General features: G+C 44.3%; 1 protein-coding gene across 1 annotated transcript; it reads right to left on the bottom strand.

Annotated features, from left to right (window-relative positions):
* Positions 1 to 637: 637 nt before the first annotated feature.
* Positions 638 to 14,175, bottom strand: map3k9 (mitogen-activated protein kinase kinase kinase 9). The gene is made up of 11 exons (XM_067479390.1): positions 13,504 to 14,175; positions 11,827 to 12,240; positions 8,055 to 8,235; positions 6,139 to 6,287; positions 5,741 to 5,916; positions 5,370 to 5,610; positions 5,152 to 5,274; positions 4,924 to 5,065; positions 4,691 to 4,803; positions 3,751 to 4,515; positions 638 to 2,204 (listed from the first exon to the last, which is right to left on the bottom strand). The coding sequence occupies exons 1-11, from the start codon at positions 13,892 to 13,894 to the stop codon at positions 1,750 to 1,752; spliced, it is 3,150 nt and encodes a 1,049-aa protein (XP_067335491.1). The 5' UTR covers positions 13,895 to 14,175; the 3' UTR covers positions 638 to 1,749.
* Positions 14,176 to 16,097: the final 1,922 nt, after the last annotated feature.

Genomic DNA, 16,097 nt, shown 5'->3' with positions numbered 1-16,097 from the left:
GATACGGTCCTCCAGGCTGAGAGGCCACTTGACATATGAAAATAAATCAGACAAGAAGGCATTAAGACCAGAGCCCAAGAGTGTTTCTAGGTATCATTTTCAAATAAGTGATAAATAATTAGCTCTTTTTACCTGCTGGTTCGGCAGCTGCTGGGTACAACCAAAGCCTCTGACGGCACCAGTAACCAGGCACTACCTGAAATGCTCCCATAAATTTGAATTTTTCCGTAAAACAGTCAAAATTATTTGGAAAATAATATTTAACCCCAGTCGGATTCAAACAAGTGAAATCTGGAAACAAAGTTAAAGCAGTTTCCATGCATTTAGCTCAGTAAAATACCATCTGACAGTATAATAAATTGTCATACATTTCTAAAGTTTAATTATTGTTATTAAATTGCTTATTATTCCCAAATGACCACAACCAAAATGTCCGTTCAAAATAGAAATAAAAAGTGCATTACAATTGAGAAGCTGAACTTTGGAATGTTGATCTTCCAAAATATCAATAATAAATACATCTCACTTCAGCTCCAGTTGGACTGAAACTTCTTGCACTTGTGTTAAAGAATTTAAAGACATTCAAAGAAACAAACACAAGTTTAAATGGCTTTTAAACCCATTTAGTACCCAAGGAATTAACTGGATATTTTGTGCAAATGCTGAAAAAAAACAATACATTTAAAAAAATAAAATAAAATCAAGGCAAGTACAATGAATTAAAAAAAAAAACCTAACTCATAATTAAAAACACATAAATAACCAAGTATGAACCTTCACATGCCACCAGGGCCTGTTTCACCTGTGTGCAGTTTGTTGCTTCCATAACCTACAACAGACTCGTCCTTGCATCCCTCATCGCACCTTGATCAACAATTTACGAGGCAGACAATTTGTAGAGCTACAAAGTTCCCTTTTTACTTACAGAGAAAAGTCTTTCAGTCACTTGCTCTGTATCCAAACAAGCCACTGACATGAATTCGGACTTCGTGACAGTGTATCAAAGTCAAGCCCACGCTTTAGTTACTCTTTTGAGTGTGAGACAGTGTCAGACTTTATTTCACTGACACTGTTTCAAGACTGTAAGTTGCCAATAATAAGAAGTGCTCATATTAAGCAAATGAGATAATACTGTGACTGGGGACGACAAGTGTACTCAGTAGAAAATAGTGAGAGACATACAGGAGAATGCTCCAACAGACCGATCACGAATATTCAGAGACAACAACTTTTTGATGATGGAAAAAATCCAGAAGCTTTACATTCATGACGCTTTCCAAAAGTGCACTTCATTAAATGCACATTCGTCTCCCCCTTACGTGAAATTAGGAAAAGTGTGTAAAGCCTTGTGAGACTGTCGAACCATTCTGTTATAAAGACATTCATCTCTTTAGTCTCAAATAAAAAATGTTAAAAAAATGCTTCACATCTTCAACGACAAATGACAAGGTTTCACTAGGTGAGAGGGGCCGAGAAAAAAAACAAATCTGTGATGCATTAACAACCAGACCTGGGTCAAATAACGGTTTCAAATACTTTGCATTGTTTGTTTCAGAGGCTAGATTGGAGTAGTAGTACCACAGATGGAGAGAAGTGAACCACCCACAATAAGAACTGTTCAAAGCGATAACAAGATTGAATTTGTGAGTACTGAGAGACCCAGACCTTCAGCAACCCAAAGCCTAACAGCAGGGACAGTCCCAGTGACCCTGTGTTGGCCTGGCTGGTCTGTTTGCACAAGGGGCTCAGTTAGGACCAGAATCCAGGTTTGTAGCGATAAGGGGAGTCTTTGGAAAAGCGGATCTCTGGTCTGCAAAGTGGGACGGTTCCATCCCGGTACTGTCCCTCATCCAGCTTATCCAGCAGGTTTACGTTTCTGCGAGGGGAGTAGGGTGTCGGGGCATCTATGGGGGTGGGCAGCACGGCCGGGTCTCTCCCAAGCTCTACTGTGGGTGGTGTCTCTGTACTGGAGGTGTGGGCTGGGGACTCGCCATTACCCAGGTTCTGTCCATTTCCCCTGGGCCTCCCCTCTGCCCAGAACACATCACAGTGTGCACGTGGTGACGGCCGAGGCCGAGCTACAAAGTCCAGGGTTTTGGGGCGTTCAGGAGCACAGCGACGACGAGGCGTCGGAGGGAACACAATATTTGGATCGGGGAGCCGGGGGACCTCAGGGCAGTTTTCTTTTAAACCTCTGAAGCCACCTGTTGTGGTAAAAGGAGAAATGAGAAGCAAACATTCTTTGAGGACCAAATCTGGTCCAAAGTGATTTTAAATGGTGAAATGTGAGGGAACAGAACATCATCAATCAGCTTCAAACCTTCAACCATCTTCACTTCTTTTCCTTTGGGCTGTTCCCTCTCAGGTGTTGCCACAGCGAATCATGTGCCTCAATCCAACTCTGTCCTCTTCTCTCACATCAACTAACTTCATGTCCTCTCTCACTACATCCATAAATCTCCTCTTTGCTCTTCCTCTAGACCTCCTGCCTGGCAGCTCCAACCTCAGCATCCTTCTACTGATATATTCACAGTCTCTCCTTGATGCAGACCCACCTCCACCTTGAACTCTTCCGTCACACCTACCACACATATAGCTCTCACACATGTCCTTCACCACTCTAACATACTTCTCTGCCACTCCAGACGTCCTCATACAATACCACAGCTCCTCTCTCAGCACCCTGTCATACACTTTCTCTGAATCTACGAAGACACAATGTAACTCCCTATGACCCTCTCAGTACTTCTCCATCAGCATCCTCAAAGCAAATACTGCATCTGTTGAACTCTTTCTAGGCATGAAACCATATTGCTGCTCACAAATGTTCACCTCTGCCCTTATCCGAGCTTCCACTACTCTTTCCCACAACTTCATTGTTTGGCTCATCAGCTTTATTCGTCTGTAGTTGCCACAGCTCTGCTCATCTCCCTTGTTCTTAAAAATTGGCACCAGTACACTTCTCCTCCAGTCCTCGGGAATCTTCTCACTCTCCAAGATCTTGTTAAACAAACTAGTCAGAAACTCTGCTGCCACCTCGCCTCCCAGACACTTCCATACCTCCACAGGTATGTCATCAGGATCAACTGCCTTTCCTCTCTTCATCCTCTTCAACGTCCTCCTCACTTCACTCTTACTAATCTTTGCTACTTTCTGCTCCACACCAGTCACCTCTTCTAGTTAAGCTCTTTCTCTGTATACACTCCTGGACGATGATACACTGAGTCCTGTATTCCTGATCACATTATCTGTCGTGGTCCAGTCATTTGGAAGCACCTCTTGACCCCACAGAGCCTGTCTTATAGCCTTCCTGAAAACAAAACATTCTTACTTTTTTAAATTTCACCACTTTTTTTTCTGCTCTGCCTTAGTCCTCTTCATCTTCCTCACCACTAGACTCATTTTACACACCACCATCCTGTGAGAGCCCTGATCATTTTCAGATTACGTCAACACAAGATGTATTTCACCATAGTGCTTCTACCTCCGGTCTCATACGTCACCCTATGTTCCTGCGTCTTCGGGAAGAAAGTGTTCACTGCAGTATATCCACCTTCCTTCTCTGCATCATGTCAACCAACTCTCTAGCTTTCCCTGTCATAGTCCCAACATTCACAATCCAGTTCAAATGTCAGTCCTACACTCTCAGCTTTGCTCTTCTCTCTCTGCCTACGGCCCTGCCTTCCTCCTCTCCTTCTTCAACCATACTAGTTAACAAAATATGAATAAGTTAAACAAAGAAAACTTTACCTGTGGATCCTAATGTTGTTTTTTCTGGCAATGTTTCCAGATTATTTGGAGGGCAGCTCTTCTTGATGGCTCCGTCTGATGGTGTGCGACGCAGGCTACGTGAGGAACTTGGAGCGGAGGGTAAATGTGTGGGTGTGAGAGACTGGCGGGGGTTACGCTTGAAGCTCTCAAGGTGGGTGTTGACCAGCGGGTTGACTGGGGCTTGGATGGGATGACGCTGCGGTGGGAGGAAGCGCTGTGCAGGGGGTGAGGCGGGGCGGCAGACCAACAACTCCTCGCTGTCAGGCCGCAGCAGTGAGCGGGTGGAGTTGCAGTCTGACACTGATGATAAGGACATCAGCGTATAGGTGGAGGGTAAGCCTCGCTCAGGTAGCGAGGGCGCCGAGGGCTTCAGTGGGCTTTCCCGCCGCAACAGCTTGCGAGTTGGGGGACTGGTGCTTCGCCTCTGGCCCCCGGTTCTGTGGAAGAATCCCTCCCATCGCGGTTTGATGCTCTCCTCCTGTTGGGCTAAAGTTAGCAGGTTGCAGCCCAGTCCGACAGCTGCCAGCAGAGCGCCACAGCCAAGGAGGACCAGCTCCGACCGCCGGCCTCCACCTGGGCTCTTCCTGCATGGTGGGGTTCCTGGCACTTGGCCACTGGGGCAGTACTCATCTCCTTCAATGTCAGCAGCAGCAGCTGAATGGCTCTCCTTGTGGAAGGGAATGCAGAGGTAGGACTGACCAGAAGCTGATCCTGGCTCAGTAGAGAAACAGCAGTCTTCATTTTCTGAAAGCACAACGATTCACATGTTAAACATAAGAGACTCACTTTCTCTACTCACTTTCCTGTTGCATGTTTTTTCACGGACACTCAGCTCTAACGTTAAGTTAGAGCTGCAGTATTTTCTGTGATACCGTTCATATGCCAGACACAGTGGTTTTGCTAAGCTTACAGTGCTTACCCATCTCCACAAGGCTTGGCACCCCTGGCACTGCTGGGCTGTGTCTGGGAGATCTGCGAAGGTTTGGGGCGCTGCAAGACCGCTGCCTGCTGCCTTCATGGGGAGGCTTCACACTGTCAGGAGGAAAAGATAAGGACGTCTGCGATCTGACAAATTTCATATAATAAACCTCGACATTTAATAAAAGCTTGAATGTTTTGAGGAGAAGGCGACTTGAAGGGGATGTTCCTCACCTGGCATCAGCGCTGTGCTCTCTGTATGGGCCACACCCGTGGGATCGGCCTTTCTTCCTGGAGCCCTTCCTCTCACTCTCCTCTTCATCCTGCTGGAAACCTGTGTTACGACGCCAGGCTGTGCACCCCTCCCCTGGAGTAACTGTAAAACAACATGTCTTTTGATGAAGCATCCGTTGTAGAATGACCAATCGGATCAGATTTAGATGTGACATTTATGGCGGTTACGTTGGATGGCTCTCAGGCGGGGCAGCATCGGTGGGCTACTCGGGGGACTGGAGCTGCTGCTGAGCAAACTTCTCCGACGATCATGGGACGGAGATGCTTGCACTGTGATTTTGTGCTGAAAATCTAATTCATCAAAAAAAAAATAAAAACACTTTTTTACATCTGCACAGCATCAGGATAGGTGTTTCAGATTAGAAGCTACAGCCTGTTCACAGTACCTGAGGGCAAACTGATCCTGTTCCCATCCTTGAGTTTAAGGCGGTTGCGACGGAACTTGCCCTGCCTGCTCTCCACGTGAGGCTTTTCCTTGTACAGCTGGTGAATGATGATGTTGAGCTCTCTCTCGAGGATGTGGATCTCCCGTTCGGCCAACTCTTGCTCGCGCCTCCTTAACGCCTCCTCCTGACACTTCTGCTGCAGTGCCGCTCGGGTCAGCTCCTCCTCCCACGATCGAAGTTCCTGAGTGAACGAGGAGGAGGAGGAAAAATGACTGAAAGAACATAACCATGCATTCTACTTCGTGTGTAAATAGAGACGTGGCCGCAGTTAAAATGCAGGCTTTTAGATAAACTGAAGCTCTTAGGTTTACTTTCTCTTTGGTCCTTAGTTGATCAAACATTTCCTGGATCTCCAGTTTCCAGTCATCCTGCAGTGAGTGGAAGGATTCTGCTGGCATCTCAAAAAAGCCTGACTCCTCGATGGCTGTCACCTGGTCCAGAATGGTGGTGAACTGTGGCCGAGAGTGAAGATCTGGGCTCCAGCATACTGTGACAAAAAGACAAAAAAAAAACCACTGCCATTCATGTGGTCACATGTTCCATTTATAGAAACAAATGTTCAGTGGCATCTTTTTGTCACTTAAAATTGTATAATGTCTCCAATACAAAAGGTTTGGACAGTTATGTAACAAATACACAACAGCTTTCACCTAATTAAGAGAATAACAATTAGCATTTAGCAGGGAATATTCCTACGTTTCCATCTTACCCTCCATAAGACGTGCAAACGGCTCAGGACAAGTTGAGGGAATGGGCAAAGCCAATTTGTTCATTGCAACTCCATAAGCCACTGCGAGCCCATCAATGCCACGAAATGGAACCTCTCCAGTCAGCAGCTCCCATAATAACACGCCATAGCTTTATAAAAAAAAAAAAAAACAAACAAACAAAGGAAGGAAAAACATACCCTGTGATGATGAATTAATACAGTTTGGATTTGCATTTCTCAAATAATGTGGAAAACACCTGTTACAATGTGGCTCTAGAGCTAAACGACAAGAAGTTTGCTTACAAAAAGGGTAAATCTCTATATGAATACATGTCAAAAATGAATTAGAATAACACTGTAATGCACCCATGTAAAAACGGACCGAAAAGGACAGAATAAGTAAATGTCAACGGGGAAGAGCAGCAGTGGACACGTCCATGTGACTAATGCAGAGCTCACCCACTGATGAGCTGTGGGTAAATAATTATTCTACGGTCAAATAAAGTCATTTTCCAATTTCTGTGCATTTTTTTGTCTCATGCAAACGCCACTAATATGTGAATTTAAGGAGGCAAAGAAAATTTTTATTTAGTATTATTCCACACTACTGTGGACACATTGATCAGGGACACAAAGAAAATCCTTTGCTTGGCTTGCTCTTCATCCTTCTGTCATTACACTAACATAAAGGCAGCAATCACACTTTAATCCTCCTTTAGAGGGGAAACCCACAGACAGTCAGGAATAGCTGAGCTGAACCGTTAATGCTGTTGCCTGAGTGAGGACAATGCATATGATATGAGAAGAAAGAAAGAAACTATTCATCTCGTTGTATCATAATTGTGAGGGTGCGAGGGGGCTGTAGGAATTATTGCCAACTAGAACTTAATGACTCACCTTCTTTCTATTGTCCGACTATGAGCCCATTCAGGCGGGGTGAGTATCAAAAGCCCCCCTGGAGGACAGATCGGGGTCCCCTAATCAACTATCCTTAGATTGAATATGAGTAGCATTATGAACTAATAAGAAACAGTCGTCATAACTCACAGTATTCTAACCTAAGCCCTAAACACTGCTGTGAAGGACGAGGTGGTCACAGGTAACACCATTTTAAATGGAGATCTACATGAAGGGGGACAGTTTTCAACACAAGTCCTCTTTTAAAGACAGATACTGGTCAATGCAGCTCAGCTCCCACATAGAGGCGGATAACCGCAGAAGCTTCTAGTTTTCAAATACAGTATGTCTGATTTTGCCTAATGTTTGGGATGTGAGGTTGATATGCAAAGCAAAGAAGAATTGTTATGTCTATAAAAGGTCAGAATGTCAGTGACATCTTTAAACTCCTTTAGTCTGACTAAGACTATCAAATCCTCAGTGGAAGGAAAAACCCAATAAGATAAGGATAATGAGGAGAGTCTCACAAGATAAAATTAATATTTCACATCTCCTGATTTAAAAAAATAACCCTTTAATTAAGTAACCTATTAAATCGGTTAAATCTAAGCTTTAATTCTTATTGCATAGGAACCTTTTTTAGCACAGGAGGCTTCTACTTTATATTTCAGTGCATACACTGTATGATAATGTGACAAACATTATACTGTGTTACACTAAGTCGCATCTGTAAAGTCAGCGGTAAACCTTTTAAATAAATCAGATGCACAAACTTCTGCCTGGACCTAATGTTTAATATACTATATTTATATTTAACTTACTCTTTAGCCTTCTCTAGTTTTGTACTTATTTTGTTGCACACGACACTCTGTGTCTGGGCTTTGTTACTATGGCAACTGCAGCCAGCGCTGAACTTGTGTCTGTTGGATAAACTGCTTCTCTTTCTGGCTGTGTTTTCGAGCCATTTCTACAACCTGGTGTAGTCTGTTTGCTGCACCACCCTCCCCTGCTCTGCCCACCTCCAAACGTCGCTACCCTTGGAGAATGTAGATGAGCGGATGACTTCAGGAGCCATCCAGGCGTAGGTGCCAGCGGCGCTCATCTTGGTGGTGTGGTGCCACTCTCGAGCCAGGCCAAAGTCTGTGATCTTCAGAGTCTTGTTGCTGAGGTCTTCCATCTCCACCCGCTCGAGGATTAGGACTGGAGCAGGTATGTGTGTCAACAATGGTGGAGTGGGAAGTGATGAGGGATGTTCGATTAAAGGATGAGGGGGAGGTTGGTCGTGTGTGTGTGTGTGTGTGTGTGTGTGTATTGGGGGGTGGGGTGGGGGGATGGGGGGATGGGGGTGCAGGTTGGCAGGCAGGTTTTAGGTAATCGTCAACAGGATTTGGAGCAGCAGAAGCCCCACAATAAAACACAATATAGGTGTAATACAAAAAATTGGACGAAAGGTGGTTGAAAATAAAAATAACAACAGGGTGTGGTTGGTGGGAGGCCATGATGAAAGGATTGGAAGGATAAAAGCAGAGTGGAGAAAAGGAGAGAACAAACAGAGAAACCATGAAACAGTGAGCCACTGCAACGCAGGAGGATGAAAAACACCAACCTTGTTCAATGCTAATGATCTTACTGTGTATTTCTATAGCACAACACTGATACTACAGCTCAACTACAGAAATAGGTCATTATGACACACCCAGCTACTGTATTAGGCTCTAAAAAACAACCCATTCCCAACGTGTGCGAGCAAAGCAGGGCTCCTCCTAACCACAGGCTCTCTCCCTCATTCAGCTCCACAATGCCAGGCCATCTGCTGAGGCTCTGCCCAATGCAGAGGGTGTGTCTGCAGGCTGCGGTGCACATCAAGCAACCAGCTTCCAGAGAAACTTAACCTCAACATGTGGCTAAATTAAATCCTGCTCCTGTCCAGCTCAAGAGGTGGAACATGAAACAAGCGCAGCCGGTTCCCCCCGCGCTCCAAATGCATGCACGGTGCATTTTACAGCAACTCACAGATGGTAAGGGTCATGTCCGAAGGGGGCAGTAAAGCGTTGAGAGGGTGAAGGTACAAACAAAATGTGTTGTGAATGAACCAATTAGGGCTGCTAAAATTAGGGCCAATTCAAAAAAAAAATAAAAAAATTCAGCAAACGTTCACATATGACAGAGCTTGAGTATGCTTCATCAAAAAGAAAGAAAGAAAAAAAATCACTGGATGGAATTTTGACCGGATCAGGCTGTGTCAAAGGTAAAGTAGGTCTATACGGACTCAAGATGTGGGGTAGAACCAGGCTTTTATTCAAGGCTACAGCCAGTGGTCTGTAGTGGGTCTGTGACCCTTTTTCACAGCAGTGCTTTGAGCTAAATAATGATGTCATCATACTAGGATGTGAAAATGCTGGTGGAGCAGCTATAATGTTTCATATGTTCACCACCTGAGAATGTGCAACATGTCTTAACGTGCAACATGCAACTTTACAGAAACGAGACTCAAAAAACCATCACTCTGCTGAGTCCTGCCAAGCCCCTGCTCTGCTCACTCTCTGCTATGCAGTGTTGTAGTCAAGACCCCCCTAACTGAGACCAAGACCTTAGTACATTTCAATACACAGACAAATGAAATCTATTTGTGCATCATTAATATATGTAGTTTTTATGTGTTTATTAAATTTTCTGAAGTTTCTATCCAAATTCCACTTGTTTGTGCACTATTTGCTGTGTGTCTGGTCTTGGGAACTTAACCTGGTCTCGGTCAGGTTGTCTTGACTACAACGCTACTGTTACGCTCTACCCAGCCTTTCAGGTATTAGTCATGAATTTTATGATAAATAAAGCTAGCACTAAACCTACATATAAAGCAGAATCAATTTCATATCTCTTGCTAAAAACAACAACAACATTACCTCTGCTCTGCAGCCAGCAACCTTTTTAATATTAAAAAAACACTCACATACGTTCTTTTTTATGGCCTTATTTAAAAAAGGCCTCGGCAATGCAGTGAAGACAGATGTCCTGACAGAAATTCAGAAAAGTCTGGATCCCACAAAGACACTGATTTTTGTTAACGTATTTATGGAGCAATTATAATGTTTACCACCTTCACTGCCTTAGTTTGTCATGTTTCAGTGCTAAAATTCAGCAAAGGGAATTGTTGAAGAACGTGCAACTTTAGGAAACAAAGATGTGAAATCAGTCCACTCTGTCCCACCAGGCCCTGACCTCTGCCACGCTCCCCAGAGGTCTTTCAGGTTTTAGTTATTATGAAAAATGATATAAATGGCCTTCTCTGCAGCCAGAGATTTTAACACAACTGCCAAGTTGCTGTGACTCAAAGATGCAGGAAAGAAATCTTGTGTAAAACCGTCACCAACCATGTCATTACCACACCGATGATTCACAGCGCGGCGTTTCCATGGTGCATCTTCCTACTTATGTCTGTGAGCACTGATTCAACGGGGGGGGGGGGGGGGTGTCTGGACAGAGGCCCGCTTGATTTGCAAATTATTTCTTAAATGGAAATTGCATAGTTGTGGAGCGTGTTTATTTCATTTTACTTTCATTTTTTTACACACTGCATTAGGAACTCCCATGTTGCTCTGCAAAATAAAAACAAAAGGCTGGCATAAGACTTTAATTCACACGTGAATCTGACACGCTTAACTTCTTTAGAACTTGTCTTTCTCTCGTCACAGACAAGACAGGAAAAGAACAAGCAGACTGGCATGCTGTTGTGTCCTGGACTGCCCCTGTACTGTGAGGAGGGTATGGGTTTTCCCCACGGAGCCCAGGGTGGCAACTAGTTACAATGACTTAACACTTTGACGCAGCCTATTGGAAGTAAAGTGTCTGAGCTGATCCACAGAGAACAGGCCAATGAGAAGCAAGGAGCTGGCTGTATGTATTGTCCGAGCCTCCAATGGGGAGGCTGGGGCAGAGCATCGGGCAAATCCGCAGTAATAGGCTTGGGATTTAGGGGATCCACTTGGGTAAAATGCAGGATTACAGCTGCTCCATAAACATACATGCAAACTCCTTTTGCTTTTCTAATATCGTTTCTGACTCTTATATACATATATTACTGTGAATCACTGCTAGCTAAGATTGGACTGAGCTTGTTGTGAAATTTTTATTTTTGTTAGATAGCTAATAAAAAGCTGCCCTGGATTACTTTTTTCTTTCTAATAGGCAAAATGAGCATATCTGTGTGGATTTGACAACATTACCAAAGTCATCACTGTTCAGGATCATATCACTGGCTTTAGAAAAAAACTTTTCTAGCCTTTATTTAACTTTCCACTCCGCATTTATGAACTCATTTCATATTACAGTTCATGACTGGGTCTGACGATGCCGCAGATTTCTTGAGGTTTTAGCCTACAAGGAGGCAAATGCACTGGATGAACAGTAAAAACTATTATTAACCACTAAACACTACAGCGGTGTTTCAAAATTGCTTGTTAATGTCGTACTACATGTAGACGGTATGTCTACAATAAACAAATGCATTTTGATGATCGGTTAACCATTTATGTGGTATGTAACAGGTTTTTCAATTAAGAAAAAAGTCAAACATTTGTTGGTTCCAGCATCTGAAATGGGAGGATTTGATGCTTTTCTTTACTGTGAAATGATAATGAAAAATAAACTGATTAATGATTTGTTGACCCTGAAATAATTTTGTTTTTTTTTTAAAGAGAGCTTTACAAACTAAGTTACCACCAACATAAAGACTTTGTTAGACTGCATAGGTCTAAAACACACACACACACACACTAATAAAGGGATGCTTACTGTTGCTGGACTTGAGGTCTCTGTGAATAATGGGAACGATGGCCTGGCTGTGGAGGTAGTGCATGCCCCGGGCAATCTGCACAGCCCAGTCCACCAGCGTGCAGGGAGGGATGCGTTTCCCTGCGAGGGCCCGGTTGAGGGGTCCGCCCCTGGCATACTCCATCACCAGGCACAGGCTGGGCTCCTGCAGACACACCCCCAGCAGAGCCATGATGTTAGGATGGCTGAGCATGGCGAAGAGCTTGGCCTCCTGACGGACGCTTTCCAGAGTCTGCTCCACGTCCTCATCGGGGTCTCGTCGTGCTGCTTTCACTGCCACCTCGGAGCCTCGCCACACTGCACGGTAGACTTTTCCAAAACCACCCACTCCGATGATTTCCTCTAGAGTCAGCTCTGAGAAATCAATCTCCAAGACTGTGGAGACATGCAAGAGGAAGGGACAAAGTTGGGATTGGGAGAGATGGACAAAGAAAAGAATACAAAGCTATATTCCCCTGACACAGTTTTAATCTTTAATGGGGAGCCATAATTTTGCTCATGGCCATTCAAGGACATTGGAGGTCAGGGTCAGCCTGTCTGGTGCTGGTAGGAATTCACTATTTTACTCGTTGGCATGGCAAGTGTCTGGAAACAAGCATCTCAAAACCAGGTCATTCACTCGAAAGATATTCTCTCATAGCACTAAGCCACCCTGCTGCCCCAAATACAAGATATGGTGGAACTCTCCCTAAAGTCTGGCAGCCAGGGGTGTGAGGAGAGAAAACGGGGAGCAAAGAATTAAAACAGGATGTGATGATGTGAACAGGACATTGTGTAGCTTGTGTTTGGGCTGTGGCTGTAAACATTCGTAACAGTCTGCTAAGCAGACTGACCTTGATGAATTTTTCAGGTGGGATAGCCCGTGAAAGTAGGCCAGCTGCTTCTGAGTATGAAGACACGAACGCCAACAAAGACAGAGACAGCCAACAAGGACAGCTGAGGCAGTGTGGTCCATCCAAATAGCTGGGTGTCACATGTTTACACCTTTAGTAGGCGGCTAATGCTTAGATGCAGACATTACATGTGTTGTTTCTGCAGGGCTTCCATTGGACACACAGCTCACAAACAGCACAAGGAAGTAAGGCTGCTTTCACTTTGGCCTCCACAGCACAGTGCACTGCTGGGGCTCTGGGACGATGCTTCCACTGTTTCCATCTGGGGCTTTGCTGCACGTTTAGCTGCAGGAGCGTTTTCTCTGCAAGCCTCCCTTTCCCTGTTGCAGCACACATTTGGTGCAAACACTACCAGTCACCACGAAAATGAATGAATACGAATCAATTACCTCGGAAAGGTTCGCATTATGTCTAATGATCATGTAGGACTTGCCGATAAGTGTGCAGTTGTGTTTACCTGCTGAGGATGCCACCCATTGTGCATTATAATTTGAGCATTAAGAGGGGGTGCATAGCAGGACTGGCTGTTGGTTTGGCGGCAGTGTGATGAATAATGGTCCTGAAGCTGTGAGGATGCTTGGCCAGCCTGTTTCTAGGCCAACGGGAGTGCGCTGCGCCTACCATGACACAGCACTCTCAACGTGGCTTTCTCTGGCCTTCTAACAAAAGATAAGGGAAGTGCTCTGTTTTAGTGCTACCGCGATGGTTTCATTGGTGGAGTCATGGAGCACAATGGGATACTCACGGTGCAGAGGAGGCACGGAGTACAGCTGCTCCGAAGTGTCCCGGATTTCCTCCGGAATGCCGTTCCCTTTGCTCACATAATTAGACGGGAAAATGCCAACCCGGTCTGCTATCATACCGGTCCACCAGCCTTCGTCTCCCGACACCAGGGAATCCTTGGACAGGACTTCCACCACGTCCCCCCTTCGTAGGCTGAGCTCGTCGTCCGCAGTCGCTTCGTAGTCGAACACGGCCGTCCAGAAGCCTGAGGCGGCAGGTCCCGCATCCGGCGCGGCGTTGATGCCATTCTCCGGTGTGGGCCAGCGAAACACATCTGCCTCTGCTTCTTCCGATGAGGAAACGCACGCCTTGGGACTCAAGCTATTCTCCAAAGCGGGTTTGAAGACATCCATGGACGCGATCCATAGGGGCGACCTGGATCACTGCAGGCGCATCCACCTGACGCGGCTGGCTGGCAGCTCGGAGCGTCTGCACTCGCACAAAGCTGAGCAGGCTCTAATCCTGCACACAGAAACTGCTGCAAACTGGATGCACCATCCTGCTGCATCGTCTGCCTTTCATACCCGCTGGCTGCTATCAAACACACAGCTCCAGTCTGATTATTTTTCAATGCACAATCCGTCCCCCAATCATAGCTGTGACCCCCCTCGGACGCAGCAGTCTTTATTTTAAGCCAATTGTGCCAACGTGTGAAGCATCCCTGAATTTTTATTCGTCCACGGACACGTCACATAGTTCCGTACCCGCCCCCTGTCAGCGTCAAACGCTGCTCAGCCTTCTCACCACCTGAACTTGCCCCTTGCCAATTAAACACACACGCACATTACTTTTCCTCAAATAGTCTCCTTTATTTAGTTATAGACCCCCACCCCCCCAAAAATAAACCAAACATAACAAAGTACTCAACTTAAAGTCAAATTCCTTTCACAATTCCCTGAAATAAAAACAGAATTCATAGCCAGGAGTAAAAATTGTACATAACCAAACATTTCCCACTATTACATGATGTGATGAGAAGGTTGTGTGTGCATGTGTGTAGCCTATAATCCCTCCACCCCCAAGGATTCAGTGCATCAAAATTTCCCTTTTACTGCATTATATTCCAACCTGTTCAGTATGTTAATGAAAAACAATTTAATAATAGGATATTGAAGCTTACAGAAACAGTAGCTGTTTCACATGTTTAATCTTTGTCGACAAAAATAGTCACGGAGCAGAAAAGCACGTGACACATTAAAGAAGACCCCCCTGTAACTTCACTCCACTTCCTGATGCATTTACCAAGAATCCATTTGCACAGTTATTGTTTATATCTATTTGTACGTTCACAGGATATTATCTCCAAACTTGTGGACGTCAAAATAACAAATGCATTTGTGGAAAACGTGACAAAAATTACCTGTATGAAAGTCCAAAGCTGCCAGGAAATAAAAATAAAAAAAACCCCAAAACAAACGTGAATAAAGTGGTGTGATAACAAGAGATACTGAAATCATTATGCACATGCCATACAAACTTTAAAACAGCAAATCACAAGCATGAGATTGTAAAAAAAACATTTTAAAAGCATGTGTGCTGAGTGACAATATATGAAGTAGTGATTCAACCTTTCACTTGACTTTCCGTCTGGACAGCTCACACTTAAAGACCACCAGCTGTTACAGTCTAGCCTGGAAGCAGCGCACACCTGACAGCTGAGTAAACTGTGGAAAACACAAGTGAAAGCTGATGAATAAAGACTGGACGTTTTGGAGGTAGAACGGAAATGGAAACTGCTTTTCCCTCTTTATAAACAGTAATTTGCACTGAAAAGAAGAAAAGACATGTGAAGGCAGCGAGATCCTGGATGCAGAGACGGAGGCAACACTTCAGGTAAAGCTGTAGCTACTGTCACCAGGGTTTGTTAATCCTAAATATTAAATCCTACCATCGTTAGGTGTGCGCTGGCCGTCAATCACCACCAACCCCTTCTCCTAAAGATGACGTATCTATGCAAGTAAAAGTAAATTGGATTATTTTTTTCATTATCTTTTCCATATGTTCATGGTTTGCCATTTACCTTAACTGTCAAAATATCTTCTTATGTTGGTAGAAAACAATCTGGTTGCAATTACCTTCCCTACAAAAAACGTATCTATGCTGTTTAAAGTTTAGTTAGGAACTCAATCTTAGGACACAGGATCCCAAAAGCACAACTTACTGAAAGTTATGAATAAGTAAGTCGAAGTTTTAATTTACTGTAAACATAGTTCAATTCACTAAGTGATTTATTATCTTTTTATAAATTTGCATGGTGGAAAATTGGCTTCCACATGGCAGCTAAAGGTTTTAATTTTCCCTTTGCTTTGAATTTAATATGGAAAGTTGAATATTAAACTGTGGCACATTAGAAATCATTTCATCAGAGCGTATTAAGGTGAAAAAGTAAAGGATTTACACCAGTTCTGCAAGGGACAATGACAGAGGTGATGAGAAATGAACAGACAGTAAAATGTAGCTACAAGTGAAAAAACAAAACAAAGCATGTTTCACTTTTTTCAAAAGGACACATTGACTTGGGTTTTGAATTAATGAACACTGAATTCAACAAGAGAA

The sequence above is a fragment of the Channa argus genome, chromosome 16 (assembly GCF_033026475.1).
Source record: "Channa argus isolate prfri chromosome 16, Channa argus male v1.0, whole genome shotgun sequence".
In the NCBI taxonomy this organism is placed as follows: Eukaryota; Metazoa; Chordata; class Actinopteri; order Anabantiformes; family Channidae; genus Channa; species Channa argus.
Note: the sequence above shows the minus strand (reverse complement) of the source record. Positions and strands in the feature narration are given on the sequence as shown.

Bases quoted from the DNA above. Each gene is read 5' to 3' on its own strand.
- map3k9 (XM_067479390.1), bottom strand. From the start codon at position 13,894: ATGGATGTCTTCAAACCCGCTTTGGAGAATAGCTTGAGTCCCAAGGCG. The intron at 5,917-6,138 runs GTAAGATGGAAA...TTTTTGTCACAG, and splicing joins GTTTGCACGTCTTATGGAGG to TATGCTGGAGCCCAGATCTT. The intron at 4,516-4,690 runs GTAAGCACTGTA...TTGTGCTTTCAG, and splicing joins GCCAAGCCTTGTGGAGATGG to AAAATGAAGACTGCTGTTTC.